This window comes from Gavia stellata, chromosome 2 (assembly GCF_030936135.1).
Source record: "Gavia stellata isolate bGavSte3 chromosome 2, bGavSte3.hap2, whole genome shotgun sequence".
NCBI lineage: Eukaryota > Metazoa > Chordata > Aves > Gaviiformes > Gaviidae > Gavia > Gavia stellata.
In genome coordinates this window covers 15,414,078-15,436,406 of record NC_082595.1, presented here as the reverse complement: position 1 = coordinate 15,436,406, position 22,329 = coordinate 15,414,078, and the positions used below count along the sequence as shown (strand labels likewise).

Here is a 22,329-nt window from a genome sequence, read left to right as displayed (position 1 = left end):
TTCTGAAGTCTAAATGGGAAAAGAAGTTCTTTCTTCCTTTCTAGTTCTTTCTTGCCTTATGATATTGCTGTGCAAATGTAAACAATCACACTGCTCTGCAAAGAGAAGTACAGCTGCTTCTAGTATTTTAGACAGTGGTGAACTGATACCCTGGGTTACTTTTATCTACTATGGAAGATTCATGAATTGCAATGGAATATGTTTCCTTTAAATAGCACCACTCACAGCAGAACAGACTTCCAAGATGATGGGATGAAGTTAAAATATGCTATATTAAAGATTATTTGAAAACACAGAGTCTAGTAAAGAAGAAAAGCACATGCTTAGGAATTAACTGGAAAGATCCAGTTTCCTGGTACTGATCTGGGAATGACAGAGAAGTAAGTAGAAAGGGCATATTTCTCAGTGTTCTTTTACAACACTGTAATATAAATGAGATTTTCTGTCTTGGAGGAAGGTGCCCCACTGGTGCAAACTGGAGTTATTAAAACTCCTCAGATTATTCAGGTTGATTATTTTGCCTTAGATTCTGATATTGCTTCACTGTTTATTAACAGTTAAGTTCAGTGTGTGTGTGTTACAGAAATACAATTTCTGAGAAATATAGCCCAGCCTTAGTGTAAGAGAAATCAAGGATCTATCCTGCATGCAGCAGCTGAAAGTCCAACATATCAGGCAGTTTGTTAAAGCTGCTACTGCAGATTAAAATCTGTATTTTACATTATTCCTGGTATCACATATAATTCACTTTTTTGGAAGAATACATTAAAGAAATATGGCAGAAATAATTAAATCAAACTAAAAGTCATAGCATGAAAAAAAGACAAAGGACTAGGCAGTGTTTAAATCAGAGTATCTATCCAGCTTGTGATACTTTCCCTAGTATAGCCCTTCTGAAAATCCAGAGAAATGATGAAAGGGCTTGATCTTTGTTTTCAGACTTGCATCTTGCTTTCTTTGAAGTTGTCTTTTAAAAACTCCAACTTGCAAGTAACACACACATGCTCTACTCAGTCATTTTTATGTCCGGAGACTGCCTTTTATAGTGGCAAAACAAGTTTTCCCCCCACAGGTATGAAGCATCCATGAAAAGGCTCTAGCAGAGAAAAGCAAAGAGTAAATTCTGAAGGACAGATAAAGGTACCTGTGGAAAATGAACTGCTCTACCTTATTATTTTAGAGGTAACTCCTACTACACACAACAACAGTTTACCAGAGTACTTCTGTTCTTTCAGCCAAATTGTATCTGCATGAAAGTGAGGCAGGGGTGAGAAGTCTGTGGAAGGAGAAGCAACGTTAGCAAGTCTCGCAAACCATACTGTGTTCCGACAGTACCACAAGAATTAATATGGTATTAACACTGTAGATGCCTTTGCAGAGGCATTTGCAAGAACATGTTATGATTAGCAAAATCTTTAAAGAAAACAAACAAAACAGAATAAACCCACACTATTATAGTTTGGGATAACAAGGTTCCAATTAATTCACTCTATTTTTGCGTTACACAATCCACAGATTTAGTTAACAATATGCCTTAAAGATCTATCACAGACTGAAGGTCTACCAAATTATAAGCACAGCTGCTGTTACAAAAATAAGAAAAAGGTTTCTGACTATGCAAGTGTAACTTGCAAAACCTGCCAACAAAGCTTCTGACCAACAGACGTACTGCCCTTTTCATGCAGCTCTTTTTACCTACTTCTATGGTAAAACACTTTTAGCTATGTATTTACTTCAGCTAGCAATAGTCACTTAAGAAATACTGAGATTATTGCTTGCTTTATTTTCCAGCAGTATAAAGAATGGCTTACCACTGAGAGGCATAAAGAAACACACATATTTAACAGTACCAAGCATCCAGTAGTAAAACAGAGTCCAGGAGACCATCTTAATGATGGCCACGTTCACTAAAGACGAGGGCTTCCCATGGGTAGTGTTCTTTATTAGTCAAACTTTAATCTGTGATTACTGGGACACTCACTGTACTGCATCACCCTTACCACAAAACAGAAGTAACAGCAAGTATAAGTTTTACTGATTTGCAGAATACATAATATATTAACTTTCCTCAAATGCTTTGTTTTATCATTACTGAAGCTCCACATTACGCACCAGAGGTTTTTAATATTGTTCACTCTTCCTAAATGGAAAGCGCAAAAGACTGAAATGATTTAAGATCCTGTGTCAAACAAGCACGGGTAATGGGACTGTCTTTTTAGAACATCTGCTTATTATTTTTAAGAAGTCCAAGGGTTTGAAATTCAGGCTTTTACCTAAGAAATAACAATGGTACTTTTCAGTTAAATGATTGATTCTTGTAAATAGCTTGTAAAACATGGAAAATTGTTTACCTCTACTTCTTACAATACTTGCTTTCATGTTTATTTTCAATGGATTCATGGAACAAATATGCAACTGTATGCAGATTTTGAGCCTCTAAGAAAGAACTTTCCTAAACTGACTTCTGTTTCCAGCTGTACTTAAATATTTTAACCTTTCAAGACTATACACAAAACATACATAGTTTTTGAGACTCCAGCTGTTTACACTACTGTAGAACTCATATTTTAAAAACAGAAGTAGATTTTTAGGCTACACTGAAGGCAGTAAGTATTTTGTTAATGATGTTAGGAAAAGACATTAACACTCCCAAAGTTTTCACAACCTCACTGGTATATGGAATGGCCATGAATATGGCTAGACCTTTCTTTAATGTATATATTACTTCATCTATTCATTCCCTACTTAATCAAACTAGACTATACCAAGACTTTTTTCCTCAATGATACTAACAATAAATAGACTTAACTATTATTGGGGAGCATAAGGGTGAAGAGGGAACAGATCGATTCACAGCACGCTACTGCAACAACGGAAGTGTAGAGCAAAACACTAACAAATCATAACAGAGTATAGGTTTTTATGTATTTTATGATGCGTAACAAAACAAGTACATATAAACTATAATATTATATGTCATATTATATGTACATCACGCTATACAATGAGCACTGGATTCATCTATGTTGTGTCTTATCTTATGGAATAGCTAGCCATATACAGATTTCCAAAAATGTATTTCTATTCCAGATCTCATTACCACATTGTGTTTCACTTATGCATGAAACCACCACTATAGTTTTTAATTCGATACTTTTCTCCAGTTTTCTTCAAAATACACACTAGGCATATGCAGTTGTAAAATTAAACATGGCTATTCCAAAGGCCTTGCACAATTTTGTCAGAAAAAAAGCCATGTGGAAATCAGAGCTTATACTACATAAATAAAGAAGAGAGGGACAGCAGTTTAGAACATGGTATGTATATGAGTTTCATTACTTGTCTATTTCAGTCTAATGCAATTTTCTTTAACCAAGTACAAATTCTTGCAGTACAATACAAAGGCGCCTTTAAACCAAATCTTCTACCAGCATCTTGCTCCCTGGGAAGCACTTGTTTTGGCAAACAGCTAGAAGCCTGCCAAGAAAGGGTCATCGATCTTTGCCTGAAAAGCTTGAGCCAGCTTTATACAGTAAGGGCTTATTAGAAACACACAACGCTTACCAGATGTTCCATCAGCTAACTGGATACAATCCAAGGGATGGCTATAAATCCACAGAGAGATGTTCATTACAATGGCATTTGCCACACAGTCAAAATTACATAAGCACCCTTTGGAGAACCTGTTTGCTGAGTCGTGCAGTTTAAAAGGATCACTAACAAACTGAATTGTCACCAAGTACTGATTTGCGTTTGCACTGATACCGTCAAAAAGAATTTTGTGTTTGAACAGTTAGCCTACAAGGTTCATTTTCCCAACCAAATGCCTCTTTCATTACTGAAGTCAGCATTAACTTGCAAGAGCAAGGAAACTAACCTAGACTGTAACACTTATTTCACAGCTCCTCCTCTCAGGTTTTCCAGTTATTGTCATTCGGGTAACAACACACAGACATCTCCTTTCAGATGCCATACTACCAACAGGTGAAATTTTGTATCAGGTGAAACATATCACCTACCAGACCAACAAGTAAATACGCACCCAGAGTCAGATGAATTACAGGTATCTACTGACATTAACTTATTCGAACAGATTTGGGAAAACAAGTGATTTACTTAAAGTCATTAATTTGAGATATGAAAAAGTTGTCTGGCTGAGCATAATAACCTCAAAGTTTCCATATTAGTATAAATGCAATGCTTGGGGGTTTTTTTGTTTGATTTTTTTTTTTTAAATAAATAAACTAGAAACTCAAGATCTGGATGGGCAAAGATTTCTTCCAGTTGTAAACACAGTCATAAAATAGATTAATAGTTCCATGAAGAGAAAGAAAGCTAGAAAAAAAATATTTCGTTTTTGTAATAAGCATCCACACTTCAGCACAGAGGTATTTTAAGATTAAACCAAATAAGACTGAGGAGAAAATGAAGACATTGCAGAAGGAGAAAACTTTGCAAATCAGTTTAAGCTTCTTTTATTTCTTTGATTTTACCCTTTTTCCTCACTTGCTGTTTGAATCAGTGCTGATCTTTTGGTGAAGAAACAAAAAGCTGAATGGGGAAAAAATAATCCCCCAAACCCTACGTACATAAAACCAAAGCTTCAAAGGAAAGAGGTTCTCAGTTGATACACTGCATAATGAGTTTTGAAAACAAAGATTCTGGTTACATTTGAAGTTGGCTCACACACTACTGCTTGCTGTTGTTCTGTTAAAGCAAGGACGCCTAGAGAAGGAAAACCAAAAAGCTACTGTAGTATCCTACCTTTACCCAAGCTATGAATAAAAACATGAGATTAGGCCTTTAGAAAAAGCAGAGTCGTCCTTACTGAGACTGAACAGAGCAGAGCAACAAATGTGTGCCTGGTTTCTCTGACTGGATATTTTGCTTTACATTGGGAAGGGAGAAAAGGTATACAATATGGACATTTCAATCCCTATCTCCCTGAGCACACAATATTCCTGGCAACTTTCAGGGAGAGCTGCATTTGTGAAAGAGCTCTAACTTGTAAACCTACCTGAGTCAAGTGACTGAAGACAGAAACCATCCAGTTACCACTGCCAGTTCAGCACTGTCCTGTTCAGATAGTTTCAGATTATTTTAACTCTCAGAAAAAGCCCCAGCCTTGAGTCTAAAAATATCATGTTCATGTGGCTTGCTGAGACTTGGTAAACAGTTTCCTAGATATCAAGCACCATCCTTATTTCACAGATACTTCATATTTTATCCCTGGAAGACTGCCTGCCCCAATGCCACAACAGATCCATTGGTGCAGATCCTTTCTGCTCCACCTACAGCTCTGGAGAAGCTGCAGAGGCTTGTTGGGGCCTCCCCTGAGAGCAGCGTAAGCTGCTGACTCCACCTTTGCCTCTCCCCAGGCTCTGTATGGTTCTTCCTAAGCCACTTCCAACACATCAGCTTCCTCTTAGACATTAAAATACGGAGGAAGGTAAGGATGTGTGTGTTGAATGCTCAACCAAATTTTGGGTTGCAAACTAAGAGATAAGAAGGTCTCTGCAGGGAAGCTGTTAGGGGACTCTGTGATTCTTCTTTTTCATGTGTTTACCATAAGTGCATGGGTTATTATACACTTGGTTCTCCATCCATTGTCATTTAAAAAAACAAATAAAAAAACAATCTAGAAAAGAGGTAACCTTTGTGAACAAGTGGTTAAACCAGCACAGTCAAAACTAATACAATAAAGAAGGTTGACTCCTGTGTTAAAATCTTAAAATGCAATTATTCGCAATGAAAAGCCGGTGATCAACTTAAAACTCTCTTTTAGAGAGAGATGCTACTGCCAGGAGGAGTAGCACAAGTGGGCTAGAGATACAACCTGATGGAAGAGAAGTATCAGTGGGAACAAAGAACAATTTGTACCTTCTAAAAAAACTGAGAAATGTTTCTAGAAAGAGGTGAGCTGCTCTCCACCTACTGGAAGAATATTCAGCTGAGGTCTGTCTACCTAGTCATAGACGAGAAATTCTGAACAAACACAAGCATTCTTTCACAGCCTGTTCAAGACCCTAAGATCAGCAGGTGATGGCTACCAGAAGGTATTTCATGGTCTGCCTGATGAATCTTTCAACAGCACCACGAATGTCCCAAAATGGCAACAAAGATAATTAAAAAAAAAACAAAAAACAAAAAACAAAAAAAACCCCACCAACCAAAAAACCCCACCCCAACCTGTCAAAGTTGTATTTGCAATAGAAGACATTAGTGAAAGAAAACACCACTCTTCACTAAGGCAAATTCCTGAAACAACCAAGCAAAAAGATGAGCCCTTGGGTGCATGTCATTTAGACTTCAATATTTCTGGGTAAGCACCTTCTGCTGTTGTCTGTTCAGACAGCGCGTAGCAAAACCTGATCTCATTTTCTGGGCCCTTATAGCATAAGAAGCATAATTAATGATGATGATGATGACTACAAAATAGTCTAAGCAACGAAAACTCTGACAAATGGATACATTAGGAATTGTAGAGATAGCAGAAAATACCCCACGGGTTGAAAACTAACAGATCTTTGCAAAAGGATGCTACAACATGGAACAGAAATACAATTTTTCTTAATGTATTGATTCTACTAAAGTTGGATGCCTGGAACAAATCCTGTGGATATTCTGATTAACATGCTGTATCTATGTTATAGATTTATCAGGTATGAGACACAAAAGTGGAATTAAGAAGCATACCCTGCTTCTACTGATACTGTTTTCGTTTTTCCTGCAGAACTTCTGCCGTAACAGAATCATAGAACAGTTTGGGTTGGAAGGGACCTTTAAAGGTCATCTAGTCCAACCTGCCCTTCAATAAGCAGGGACATACACCAATCAGCAATAATTGTATTCACTAAACTGAGAGCCTTCAAGTAAACGGGCTAACAAGAACTGGGAAACCTCTTCTAAACTCATATATTTTGACTTAAAAGTGAAATACCTAACCTGACATAGTTAAAAGTTTAAGGACTTCTTTGCTCGACATTTCAGTGCAAAAGGCCAAATAATCAACCTCAACAAAATGTTTTGCATTCATGAAATACTGCCATGACTTCAGCTAACAGGCTTTATTTTTAAATATCACCTTAAGTTCTTCATCCTGTGAAACTTAAGTATCTTACAAGCAGATGAATCTGAAGATGAATGTATTAGACGATGTAATTTTTTGTAACTACGTAACTCATAGACATAACCAAGAACTTCCAACAGGCTGCTTTCTGCAGTACCTACCACCACCAGCACGAGCTGTGGTGTTTTATTGCAACTCAACTGCCTGCTCTAAAATGGGGAATCTGTAATTATAGAGAAAGAAAATTGCATAATGCAAATTGGGACATCTAACAATGACAAATAATCGTTACAATTGATTAGACATAGTAGGTAGAAAAAGAGTTTTGAATAGTTTTTAAATTTTTATTACATGTTACCTATAATAAATAGAGTTTAAAAACCACTAACATGTCAAGGTCATTCTAAGGTCATTCTACAGCTGATTCAACACTGACATATTGCAAGTGGTAACTTAATTTGTAAGTTAGTAGAAAGCTACCATAAGTAACTGTATAACATTTGTGTCACACATAAACCAGTAATTCCAAAGAAAGAAGAAATCTACAATGACAAATGCAGCAAGGAGGTCACAAGCTTTTAAATACAGCCGCATCTGTCTTTCAGTCTATATAAAACTGACTTTGTTGAAAATGTTTTTAATCATTCCTGAGGCAATTTACCTCTCTTACCCACTTGATGGCCATCTGTTATTCCAGTTTATAAATTGAATCATTGTGTCATCATATTAGTTATCTTTTAAACTTTCAGCCTGCATTTGGATCTTGATCGGCTACACTAGAGCTCTAAATATTTCTTAAATAATTCAAAAAACTTCACTTACAAAATTCTGTAAGCACTAAAATAGACGAAAAAATACTGCCAAAGCATGTCAATAAAACAGTCAATGAGTGCACTTCAGCCTAGAAATAATCCATATGCTACAGCAACACTGAATTAATATAGAAAATCGTTACGACCTCGGACAATAAGCAGCACTGAAGAAATGAGTAAGACAGCATGTCTTGCAGAGTCTCCTGTTCATCCAAAGACTGATAAACAGACACAACTTTCTCCATAGGTCTGGCAGAAGATGAAGAAATAAGACTAAAAACCCATGCAATCATTAGATCCACTCTGTGAAGTAACACAGAATAAACATGATAGACCTTTCCCAAGCTAATTACTTCTTACAAACACAAGTCTACTATAAACCTTGTTTTTCTTGTAACTGCATATTGCAAGTGGAGTCACCAGACATTTGGTTAATAGCAGAATTGACTGATTACATGCTTTGCAAGTCTGACAAAACATTCTGGCAGAGTAACAACAACCACCCATATTTTGAACTGGTGTCCCAAAAGCAAGTTATCAGAAACACTTATTCTTAAAAATCCTAGGTGCTTGCATATGGCACAGTACGTGGCTCAATGAAGTTAATCAAAAAATTGCAACTAATACTATCAGATGCTGTGTCAGGTCCATAGAAGATCCATTTTTTTGTTTGACCAAAGGCATTTGTTTTTAAAATATCCCTTAAAGTTCTGAGTGGGCAGTTATTATTTGTCAACACTTTAAAAATCCAATAAAAGTATTAAAATTATAAACAAATATTTTTACGAATAGAACTTTACTGATTAACTGTTGCAGGTTTTTTTAGCCTGTGAATGGATACCTTAGTGTGTATCTACATTTGGGAAGTTTCCACTGACACTGCTGTTTCCATTCGTGGGAAACACAAATGCATACCTACTCTGAATGCACAGAGCCTTTTCAAATAAAATAATCTATAGAAGGTAAATAACCCTGCAGATCAGTTTTGGCATAGAGAGTGTAAAGACCTGAATCACAGGTGTTACAGAAAGACCAGTTACATAGTTGAAAATGAAGAATTAAAATTATTTTAAGAGCTGTTTTCTCTCCCTCTTCCTACGTCCCCATCAGCAAAAGCATGCTGAAGTATTTTATAGGACTGGTTTTGCAAGCACAATATGGGGATGTTCAAATTTTAGCAGAAAAATTTAAATCCTAACTTTTGAGAACATCACCTTCTGCCTGACAAACAGTTCATTTAGCATTTTCTTTTCAGTATGTGGGCCAGGCAGTTCCTACTACAGAATTTACAAGAGATTGCTAAAATAGTTACTCACCCTCCCTCTCAGTGCAGAACAAACATTCAGAAGCTATAAGCAGCCTCCAAAACAGGATTAGTGTAAAAAAGGTGATGATAAAAACGTTCCTGTTGGGTTTGTTTTTGTAAGGGCTTTTTATGTAGTTTGCTTTCCACTTCTCAGACTTTTCCAACCTTTTTCCTTCCCAGACTTTTCCAACGTTTTTCCGCTTCAAAGATGTGAATTGAATAGGAGCAAGTTCTAGAAAATGGTGTTTTCGGAACAAATCCAAACACCTTGAGATTTGAACAATCCACTGTGAAACTTGGCAGTGCCGCAAGATATCCAGTGGAGAGCAGTCTAAAGTCTTGAGCTTTCCAGGTTGCCCCCTCACAAGTGCACTTTTGCTGCTGGAGAAGTACAGCTTCTCCTTCAGGTGGCTTCTGAAGGAAATTTCACAGTATAGGAAATGGCAGAGAAGCTAGCACAGCTCTATAACCTCCCATGGATTTGTAGCTTGTCTTCAGAATGGGAGAAAAACTGCAAGTAGCAAAGCCAGCAACTCAACCCTTCTTTCTACAGTATGTAAAAATACTTGCCGGATGCTGATATTGATATCGAAGGGTGGTTCTCAACAAGTCTGTCTCAATGTGACAAGGAGAGGCAGAAGTACTCTTTACCTCCCTTTATAATCTGCTGTATTTCCATCTGTTCTGTATACTTAAGCCATACAAGTGATGAAAGTCCATGAATGATTCAATTTAGAGGAGGGGGAAGGAAGAAGAGAAATCGTGTACTTTTGTTGAGGAACTCAGCTTGCAACACTGAACTGTTTTCATTGTTTTGCCATACAAGTGCAAATAGTGCAGAGGAATAAGCAATCTGGCAGCTGGCACTACGGGACAATCGAATTTTAAGAGGTATATGGTAAGAACATCTTATGTCAATATTATGTAAAAGCTTGCTAAAACTATTGAGAATATACTACTAATGAGAATGTTTCTCCTTTATCCACCATTTAAGATTTTATACGTAAACTTTCAATTTATATAGCAATTTATTCACATAAGGGCTCACTTGCAAAATTAGGACTTTTGATTCTTAGAGGCAATTTAATAGAGGACAAAGCGCTCTGCCCATATTAATGGATTCAACTAATCTTACGTCAATTATACGAAAACAGAATTTGGATATATATCTTAAAAATCTTTTAGAAGTGCAAAATAACTGAAGTTACACTATTGATTGCTGACAATTAGAAATCTGCATACATCACATAGAAGAAACATGTCCAATTTTCATTACACAGAATTACAAGACAATACTGGTTGGCAAGTATATACTACATCTCAATGGCTGAGAATTTTTTATTGCCAATTTTTTTTAAATACTGCTACCTGAGAAACATGCAACATGATTACTTCCTCCAGTTAAAATTATTGCTACAAGTATTTTTATTTTCATAAATTGCCAATTTTTTCCCCCTCCAGAATCCGAGTGGAATGATAGCATTCTTTTCATGCTACGCAAATGGGTATGTACTCTGTTGTTATTCAAAATGAAGACTGGAGTTCAAAAACAAGATCCTGGTTAACAACTTAGGTCAAGAGTAGCAATCACCTCAACGAACCCTAGCCACTCAAAAGTCATGCATTTAGCCTATCCTTAATCTTACACTCCTTTCATAGTCAACGAATACAGATCAGCTACAGTGAACTGCCCCATAAAATACATATCAGATGTATTCTGCTTACATACATATTTATATATGTATATATACATAGATCAAACGAAATAGGCATTTTTGAAACATGTAGAATATGTTACTTTCTGTGTGCGTTGTTTCTGTTCACTACAGAAGGATGCATACAGTTGTTATGCTAAACTAGGTGCTTCACTAAGACAGCCAAAGTGAGAGGAGACTCAACCAATTAGCTAGGCCTCAGCTCTAATAAAGCAGCCTAAAAATAGGATTTCATAACATTGCTAACAAAATACCATAAAAACCATTTACGAATTGTGGCACAAACCTGGTCCAACTTCCCTTGTGAGGAAAACCATGATTTTCCTAGAGAATTTTGCAATACTTCTACACAATGCTTTTCCATGGTTAGTTGTATGGCAAAGCTCTAAAACTATGCAAGTCCTATTGCGTTTTGTAAGCACACCAACTTCTCTCCAGGGTTCTACCAAATTCACCAGAACTAAAGCCTCCTGGTCTTCCCAAGGGCTTCCCATAAGACAGCATTTCATAAGCTGTTTTTCCTCAGTCGTCTATTTCCATTTGAGTGCTCTCCTTCAATGCTAATGTAGCAACACATTTTAGTTCTGCAAATTTCTTTCCAAGCACCTTTCAAGTGTCACAAGGTAATACACCACATAACATAGAAGACATTACCATAGCCATTTTTTCTGTTCCCGTATAAAAGGTTATAGAGTTTTAAAGAACTTTTGAGGAGCAACATAACACCAGTCTTCCTGTCCTTTGACACTCTGACACACCTGAATGCATCTTGTGATGGAATAGTAACACTATGCTCGTCTGGGTATCAATTAACTATCAATGGAAGGTTGGAAGAACATTTACCTGCGCTATGACAGAACCACACCAATGCTTTTAACCATATTTTAGTTCTGTCATTGTCCTGCCAATTAGCAAGATATGTGGAAACTACTATCAAACTGATATTTTCTTCAATACGTAGGAAGAAAAAAAGGCAGTGCATATCTTATGTGTGTACAAAATGTGACTAGAAGATAAAGTTTAAATAATAGTTTGCTTTGTTTTTAAAATTCAGGATTTAGAGCAATATGTTTTTGCAAGCTACTATGAGTAATTGGTCAGAGCACAGCAATTCATTATGAAGACCAGAAATATAAACACGTTCTTCCGCTGTTTCTCAACTGTGCCAGGCAAAATAACTTTATTTCATTTCACAGCATTTTCTGTTTCTGCTCCTGTCAGGTTTTATGTGAATCTTCTTTATGTACTGTGAACCAACAATAACCTCATTTAGCTGAGCTCTATGAGCTACTGGGGAAAGCTGATCAGTGGACATAATTTAAAATAATCAAACCCAAACCAGCCATCTAGGCCATTTCAGCAGGTCAGGCTGTCACCGAGAGCATGACACAGACAGATTTCCTTCTTCATAAATTCTCTTATTCCCACCATATACCACCTGACACTGTTCCCATTTAACAGCAGAAAAATATCTTAAGAATTTAATAAATATTTCTCTTCCATCTTTCTTTGGTTTTTTTTCCAACATGTAACTGCTGTGTCATAAAAATGAAAACACTTCTTATCATTACTTTACTTGAAAAAGAAAACATGTAGTGGAAAAATACCAAATATTAGAATAATTTAAAAAGCAATTATACTCTTCCCCCCCACCTTTGACATCTTATCATTTCTAGCTACATAATGGTTAAGAAACTTCCAAAAAAAGGAATTTGGAAGTTTCTTCTGGAAATTAATACTACTAAGCTATTCTCATTTCATTACCATCCTTGTAGCTGGTGTTGTTACCATGAGTGATTAACAGGGTAAGTTGAACTGCAACTGCTCACTGACCCACAGGCAGATACATCAAAATGTGTTCACTTTAACTTGAGCTCATACAGATTTAAGAGGATATTGGCACAGCACCTCCTCTAATACTTCCATTGCAGAGGCCCTTGGAAGATTCCATTCATGAAAGAATAAAATAAAATATTGAAAGTCCCTACCTTCACCTGACGATCCTGAAAGGTCTATGATGACATACACTCTCCCTTCTGGCTCCAAGTCAATCTGCAATCAAGAAGAGAATTAGAAGAAAACTTAGAATGGCTCCCAAAGCAAGTGACTGCACACGCAGGAAACAAAAAGTTTCCGCAAGTCGTGAAGTTAAGCTGTAGGCAGGACACATGGGCAGGTCTACAGTTCACTACCAACAGAGCCTCCTTTTGCAGAGGTGTTAAGGACCCTGCACCTTCACAGAAGTCAGGAAGAAGTCTGTGCCCTTAGCACTTGGAAAGCTTGAACCCAGTGAATTTTACAAATCAAATACTTAAAGCACTGTTCTGTCATACATTTGCACCACTATTTCCAAGGAGACAAGTTAAAAAGTGGTAGTATCGAATAACTTTTTTTACTGTAAGCCCAGCTATGCAAATGGGAAAAACAACACTGTGACCTATTCAGATCCCAATGAGACAGATCAGCTCTGGTCACAGAATGGGGGAAATGAACACAGACGGCTTGTACGGCTGGTTAACACGTGTTTATAATACTCCCTTTGTATCCCCACTGGGAGAAAGAAATACACGTGTTTTCCTCTATTTCTGAAATACAAAATTTGTTTATTTCTGTACTATTCTGGTAGATTTTAAGGAGTCTTTGCTCTTGTGGAGATCACTTTCACTCAGCATGAAATGCAGGTGCTTAGCATCAAGCTGCTGTACTTCAAGATTTCATGGGCTGTGGGAATAAGCTCCTGTAAGTTTCAGCACCACAACGAAGAGCTCATTACAAATCCTCCTGTATTTTACCACACATTTCATCAGCAACTCTAAATACAGCTGGATTTAAGTATCTTAATGCTGCCCCACACATTACAGACAATTTTTGCAGCAACCATCTCTCAAAAATTAAACTGTAACTAAAGCACTATGTAATCGGTAACTCTTACTGTCACACAGCAGTTGTCACACGATTTCAGAGACTGAGTAAAGTAACATGGTGTACATTAGTACTATATTTTCATTCTATTTTAGTAAGTAAAGCACACAGATAAAACAGCATGCCTGCTGCCAGGGTGCTTCAAGGGCCCTTGTCTGCCAGGGCCTATCCTGTATCCCATTGCTCCAGCCAGGAGTGGGCAGTCGGGAAGGCACCAGGGCATCCCCAGCCCTGGTCACTAGGCACCTCCCTGGAGATGGGTGCAGGCCAGGGCCAGGGCCAGGCCAGACTGTGGGCCTGCAGGTAGGCCCAGCTCTGCAGGGCCCAGGGCTGGGCAGGGCAAGGCTGCGGGGAGCCGGAGACCGGCTCTGCTGCGGCATCGCTGGGGCAGGGGCTGGCAGTCCTGGGGGCTGACATGGGGTCCTGGGCCTTGGGCAGGGTGGGGGGAGCCCCAGGGGCCAGACAGGCCCCTCACTACAAGAAGGACACTGAGGTGCTGGAGCACATCCAGAGAAGGGCGACGAAGCTGGTGAGGGGTCTGGAGCACAAGTCTGATGAGGAGCGGCTGAGGGAGCTGGGGTTGTTCAGTCTGGAGAAGAGGAGGCTGAGGGGAGACCTCATCGCTCTCTACAACTACCTGAAAGGGGGTTGCAGAGAGGTGGGTGTTGGCCTCTTCTCCCAAGTGACGAGTGACAGGACTAGAGGAAATGGCCTCAAGTTGCGCCAGGGGAGGTTCAGGCTGGATATTAGGAAAAATTTCTTTACTGAGAGAGTGGTGAAACACTGGAACAGGCTGCCCAGGGAGGTGGTAGAGTCACCCTCCCTGGAGGTATTCAAGGAGCATGTAGATATGGCATTGTGGGATGTGGCTTGATGGGCATGGTGCTGTGTGGTGTGGGTGGGTTGTTTTGGTGTGGGTTGTGGTGTGTTTTGTGGTTTGTGGGTGGTGTGTTGTTTGTTTTTTTGGTGGGCTTTTGGGTTTTTTGGGGGTTTTTTTGTTTTGTTTTGTTTTGTTTTTTATGGTTGGACTTGATGATCTTACAGGTCTTTTCCAACCTTAGTGATTCTGTGACTGGGGCCTGTTGGTGCCCCCAGGGCCCTGACACTTACATGGGACTTGATGAGATCAGGCCTGCTGTGTACCAAACCAGGGTACAGAGTGCAGGCGAGAAAATGGGAAAAGGAGATGCACCCCAAAAAGCCCCTTCTTGCCCCACGTGAAAACATGGCAGGACTATGCGTCCTTGCTGGCGCCAGTCCAAATGGACGCGGGGTGAAAAGGCGGCAGCGTGCCTCATTGCCGGAGTCCAGCCAAGCCCTGCTCTCCACGGGCAGAAACCCCACAACTTTCCTGACGCCTCTGCTACGCTGAGGCCAGTGGCGGCGGGGCTTGTGGCTGGGAAGAGGCTACCTCCTCCCCAGCCCGCCACGGCCCCCCTCCTCCCGTGCCAGGCTGCCCTGCCGCCACAGGGGAAGGTGGGCCGTGCTTCGCCCACCTCAGCAGACGATACTGAGCTGCCTTCTAAGTCACGGGTGGCAGCAGGGTATGGCACTAGGCCAGAAGAAGATGATAATCAGGAGATCACCCATGCACATCAATAACTTGGGAGACCAATCTGGTGGTCTTTGCAAATTAGCAAGTAAATGAGGAAAGGAAAGAGACACCAAAACGTCTGGGCTATGCAGGCATTGCCTGTCTATGTTCAGCAGGCAGCTTCACGGGGCCGCCTTTTTTGCCTCCAGGTTTCTCTCATCACCTGAGAGGACCTTTACAAGAGGGGCACCTCTGCTGTTTTCCTCTTTTGGGCCACAGCTGCTGAATGCATCAGGGTGACACAAGCTTCTCCCTCCACGAAACAGCTTCTCACAAAAACACTTCTGTGCCATTCAAGAGTGAGCCAGTAGAGGAGTTCACAGGTCTGGCTGATGTCATTGGACCAATGGATCAAGAAAATGATCTCAGCAGCTGTACTGTAAATAGATGAGGCAGGAAATAGGTGTTAGCACGGCCAGGGGTTACTCAGAGGAAAATGAAAGCGTGGTTGAGTGTTTTTCCATAAATAAAGTGTTGAATATTAAGTAAAGATATTTTTAACAATTTCTGAACTGGCAGCATGAGTTTTGTGGGGGACTTTTTTGGGGTTTTTTCAGGTTCTTAAATAAAGCTACTGATCTTGAAATATTGCTCCTCTCCCTTTGCATTTTTTTTTTTTATTTAAAAACTATTAGAAGATCAGAGGCACAGGTGCATGAATAGACTTTGATGTCTATGCTGAGGGAGGCTTTTAGAAAAACTGCTATAGCACTCACCAGATGGTTGTATTAAAGACAGGCATGCCTAATGCTCTGTTTGTATCAGCACTACATACTGTTTGGTTAAGCTTTCAGTAAAATACTTTATGCAGTTCAAATCCCAGTGAGCACACACACACATATAAAACCCCAACACCACCCCTGCAGAAGAATCTGGCATCTAGAAGAATTGGTGATCACCATCACAAAATCTCTGTTCTGCCCATTTAAGTACAAACAGCATTGGAAGCAACTCAGGAAAAAGACTGGAGCACTGAACTCAAGTTTCCATTACCCATCAAGTGGACTGTTTTCATATACAATTTATTAGAAATGCTGCTTACTTATTTTGATTCAGAATTTTTGCTGATGCTCTAAGCAGAATGAAGTATTTATAAAAGAGAGTCTCTTTTACAAAGAAAGTATGTTTCAGTCTTAAAATGTTCTAATACAAATGAGAATGAAATGGACTTATTCTTATTTTTAGATTTATAAAATACCCACATTTCATTTCAGCGAGTTCCTATGCTGACAGTCTCATCAGTCACATGAATTAGTACTTTTGCCAGAAGCCAGCAGCTTAGCTGCCTCAGCTGACTTAACATACAAAAAGAACACCCCTAAAAAAAGCAGAATCCCCTAAACTGAGAGGAATCCTTCTTTTGATCTCAGGTCTTTCATGTATCAAAGCAAGTATGGAATGAAAAGGACTGATTCTAATTTTGCATAAAACATTTCTAATTTAATGCCTAGAAACATAATGGCATAAATACCTCCAAAACAGTCAGATTACTAGAATGTAAACTACATGTCTTTTCTTTCAATCTGCACATTAAACTACACTTAGAAGAAGGTGGAGACTATGCAATGTCATTTTATAAATAAGTAACAGAAGATGCATACAGCACAGTCTAAAGTTTCCATGAATTTTTCACAAGTTATCACATGTGAAATGCCCTTAGACATATGTAACCAGAAACAGAATGACTGGCCAAATTCAGCTGAATGTAACAGACATCCTTGAATGCAACAGAAATAGCCTGATTACAGCAGTTCTGAGTCTGACCCTTCTCTTTGACTAAAAATACTTCTCTCTCAATGCAGCCAAGCATTTATACATGCAGAGAGACGCTATGAGAAGATATCTAAAAAGACATGACTGTTCAAAAGGACAACAGGGAACAAGGCAAGATGCAAACTAGGGATGGGACAGAGGAGTTGATACAAGGGCAGCTTTGCTGTAAGCAAGATACATTGCAAAATATATGCCTCGCACATACACACCACATGCTCTACATGCAACAAAAGCTGTAACAAACAACTATCATTGAGCAAAGTGTTTGATCACCAAAGTGTTTTATCCTGTTACTGGCCCATGCTATTGCTGTGACTTTTGTTAAAATACAGAGTTTTAGTAGGTGCAAGTAAGATTAATTGTAAAGGTACTTTAAACAACTTCTATACTGCTAAAATAATCCTTGTGTGGCAATGTATTGAGATTAGTACAATGATTGCTGGAAAGCAGCACAGATCTTGAAAAACTCCAGGCATGAATAAAAGCATATTAGTAGCCTGTTTCAGGGAAGAAAAGGCAACCATCCATAAAACCAGACATACTTTCAGAGGAAAAAACCCATGTCGAAACCATGGCCAAGTTTCAGCATATTGAAGGCATTTATATAGTTTCACAGTCATTAATGGATTTTATTTTCAACACCCTTCTGAGACAGTTCCCCATCTGTAAAATGAGATACTCCCAAAGGCACAAGCTGGACTAAATGACTTGCCAGAAAGTCATACAAGAAGTCTATGTTTAAACAAGAACTGAACTCCAGTCTCAGGAGGCCCAGACTGCCCACTGGACCACTTCTCCTATTCCTCAGTCAAGCTTCACTTTGTCAAGCTATACACGTACTATCTTCCTGCAATATCAGAGACATCCAAGTATTATTTTAAAAAAAACCCAAAACTTTAATGGGTACATATCGAGAAGGCAATTTCCTTTCTTCTCCATTCAGTTAATACTCATCAGTAAAACCAATATCAAACAAAAAATTGCTTAAATATTTCTCTGCAGCATTTCTAAAGCATCACAGTTCTTGGGCAACTCTGGAGTAATGCAAAATTTAATCGAACTATGCAGAACATTGTGAAAACAGTTCAGCTTTTCTTCAAGATTTGCTTTTTGCAAGCTTTTAACTCCTAAGCGTTCTTCTGAAAAACTGAGTCCTAAGCTCCTCTAGAAGCTCACCATTTTCCTCCTCTCAGGTGCAAGATGTAGTTCCCAACCTCAAAAATACGAAACTCGAACAGATTTCTCTTAGACTAAGATATTGCTAAGAAAACCACACACTCTAATCTTATAGGGATGAGGAAGATTAGAATATGGTATGCAATTATTTGGGTTGCACCAATGCTTCATATTTTAATATGACGATTTTATGTTCTTGACCACTGTGTACAGACTGAATCATTCCATCAATGTTTGGTAGTGCTTTTTTCATTCTAGCTGACAGCACCAGCACAGAGATTTTGCATGTCCTATGGAGCAAACTGAGACCTGTTGTAAACAAGTGATAAACTGCTAATCTTCAGTGGCTCAGTGCCCCATTACCACAGGTTTTCATTTGATCATAAGAGAGTCCATCAGCCATCTATATTCCAACATAAGAACGTCACCTAAGATAAGGTTCACTGTAGTCATTTAAATGCCAACTTGTCTCTTGAGAGAAATTCAAGGATAATCATTGACATAAATCCCAGATCTGAAATAAATAACGACTAGACAAATGCATTTTCCATAACCAAACTTCCTAACCACACAAAGGTTGAGTAAGTTCTACTCTGATGTTCCTTAACTATACAGTTTGCGAAATACAGCAAAAACCCTTCAACCACAAAGCTGTTTAGGATTTTGGCGACAGAGTAAAACTAAATGGACTGTATAAGCAACAGAAAGAATTAAATCATAAAACCTGCTTTGCACCTCTTGCTGTGATGTACTATGATTATCTGATATTTGGATAGCTTAAAGCATGAACCTCCGAGCACATGATCTGTCACTGCAGATGGTTATTTGAGTCATGTAGGACTTGAGAAGTCAGTATATATTAACCTTTACTGAGCATAGCATAACAGAAAGTTTGTCTTTGAACACACAACTTCTCTGAAAGGAGGAGGGAAGGGTTTGTGTGTTTAAAGAACTAATATCTGCAAAGGCTGGGGGGGTTACAGCTACCCTTCTGAGGGGCATTTACTTCTCCAATTTTGAGAAAGTATTATTTCTATGAAAATGCAAAAGAAAGTCAGAACAGTTGTAATCTAATAGAGAATGACTGGAGACAGAGTCTGTGCTGGTCTGTTGTTCTTTAGCCAAAAGATTTTTCTGCTGCAATTTAAGTAGCTAATAGAGTACCTATTTTAACTTATTTAATAGAAAACAAAACAATAGTGACAATTTTCAATATAGTCAAAATGACTGCAGACCAAGTAATTTAAAACTTTCAAGAACACCATAATTATTGGAACAGAAGCAAACACTTGACCAAAACAACAACTAAAGTTAAGATTAAATTTGCAGACTTCCCCCAGGATTCACGCCTGAATCCCTAGCAAACTCACCTAAAATGGATAGCTTTGCAATAGGCTCTGTAAGGTCAGCAAAATAGCTGAGAAAATTTTATTTAATAATATTATCTGAAAATTAACAGATTTCACATGTTACATCATTAATTACAAGAGGTAAACTTGACTTTTAAAGAAATTACCCAGAAAACATGTTGAGAAAACTTCCCTGGAATCTCTTTGCCTCCATGATTTTTTTGCCCCACAGCCTCTTGCTCTTCTGGCCAAAGAAAGCAGGTCCCTTTCAGAGCCAGTGCGCTTCCACAAAGTTCACAAATCTGCCTTTCATTATGAATGTTATATATTTGATTATTATAATCACAGAGAAACGTAACACAGCTTGCCACATTGTAATTGACCACAATGATATACATAAGAGTTAAGAAATTTTGGCCACAGGGGATTCTATCATTTATTTACTCATACTCAAAAGTCAACAAAAAGACAGCAAACATCTCGCATGACCTACAGAAAAGATCAAACACTTTCCAGTGCCAGACACATGCACAGACATAATACAGAACAGAAGCAGCCAGGGAAAAACAAGATTCAGCTGAAATAACCACAGTATTCAGAAATCAATTCTAAAACCAGAATCCTTCCATTACTTAATATAGCATATACTGCTATTCAATCGCAGTGTCCTGAACCACACGTGATACGACTTTGATCTTTCATGATCTACTGTACCTAAGACCTCCCAGGCACCAATGGAGGCATATTTTTGAATGCATGGTGACATACAAAAGCACGTGTGTTTGTGCACAAGCATGCGCATCTGCACGCTCAGAAGTCATGTACTCACTTTGTGTATTACAAGGAAGAACAACACTTATGGACCACTGTAGTGGGACTAGGGTGCTCATGGTTTATTCTCTAGTAGAGTCCAGAAAGTGAACTTGGACAGCTGGAGATATTTACATGCAATAAGACAGCAGAGCAGTACAAATGGCTCCAAAGGCATCCAGCAGCATGACCACAGAAGAGTCACTACACGAAACCAAGTTTCTGACTCCCTGATGTGAAGGGAGGAAGAGATTATCTTCATGTTCTTGAAAGCTTCAGGTGGTGAGAGTATGTATGGCACAAGGTATTAACTAAGGTGTTTCAACAGTTACATGCCCAAACTGGTTAGGGTTTCTAAATACCTACAATCAGAATTCATGAGACATGGAAATAAATCCATGAGAGAGAAACTTCTTCATGAGCGGAAAAAGAAGTCAATAACCTTCAGAGATGAGGCTGCCTAGACTAACCATTCAGGGCATTCCGCGTGTGAACAGGTCAATGGAGACTCGTACCACTACAGGTGTTTCAGGCACATGTGCATGCTGTTTTGTTGGTTTATTTAACCCAGTACAGTTATTCTGATGATGAAAATGTCTTCTGTTAGCAAGTCTTATGAAGGCAGGTGTATAAGCCAAAGTTACATAGTACATTTTCACTGCACTATAACTGTATCCACACTAGAAATGGAGTTTATATTATTTTAGTAATAGTAATGAAGATAAAATACAAGAACCTATACAAGCCCAGAGATAATGTGAAGTACAATGCATAAGAGCTGGGTTTGGCTGAACAATGCTCAACTAGACTTTTTGAGTGAAAGGACAGTAAAACCACCTACAAAACAAAAGTCTGCATAAAGCCATCACTTGAAACATCTGCTAAATGTATTTCAAGAAAGAAAAGAAACTCTTCAGAGCACAATCACTTTCCCAAGCAGATGGCTATTTGATTTAAAAATAAAGGAATTGCATCATGTGGTAAGATGTGACCTGTAATTCCATCACAAAGCTTTTCAAAATCTATTCTTTAATGCACTAGTGCAGTGGCACTCTCCAAACCATAGGGAAATAATTAGCTGTCACAAAATATTTAGAACACATTTATCGTCTTGGCTTATGGACTGCAACTAGAAGGGAGGAGGTTACCTACACACCTAGAAATAAAACACTGAATAGAGAATCAGGACTGCAAGCATATCACTGTTAGCCAGTTAATATGTGTTAAAAACTGATAAATGCTGTCAAATTATTTTACTGCAGTACAATTTCAGATGACCACTTGCTCATACACATAAGCCAAACTCCTAGTTGGCACATTTGTTCAGTCTCAGGAATCACCCAAACACAGATAGTTGGTGTTTCTCCTAAACTGCAGTAGTATTTCCTCTGAGTAGACACCTTTGCAACACTTTGGACAATCATCACGAAATAGGTATCTGCATAATAGTAAGATCGCGGATAAGTAGAGGACCTTAGGATGGACGGGTACTTCTCCTGGTTGTATACAACAGTTTTGGTGCACTGCATACATTTTTCCTTATTTCCTTAAGTAATTTCCCTATTTCCTTACTTCCTTAAGTAAGACTTACTGTGTGAAGTCTTACAGATTAAGGTATCAAAGCAACACTACCTGGTCCTGTAAGGCATATGGTATTCTTCTTCTCTTTATGGTCAAAACGCCCCTTTCTTGCACTCTCCTCCTGCCAGGTATACTCTGCAAAACTCAAGACAGTGTATAGTAGGAAATATCCACATTGCATTACCATACCAAGAATAAAGGAAATAGCTATGCTGATTTTTA

At 38.6% G+C, this 22,329-nt stretch overlaps 1 protein-coding gene across 1 annotated transcript in view; it reads right to left on the bottom strand.

Moving 5' to 3' along the window:
- PRKCE (protein kinase C epsilon) overlaps positions 1-22,329 on the bottom strand; it is a 299,850-nt gene that overhangs the window by 184,301 nt on the left and 93,220 nt on the right. The window contains exon 2 of the mRNA XM_059835828.1: positions 12,891-12,954. Within this exon, the coding sequence (XP_059691811.1) occupies positions 12,891-12,954 (64 nt within the window). The remainder of the gene's footprint in view (positions 1-12,890; positions 12,955-22,329) is intronic.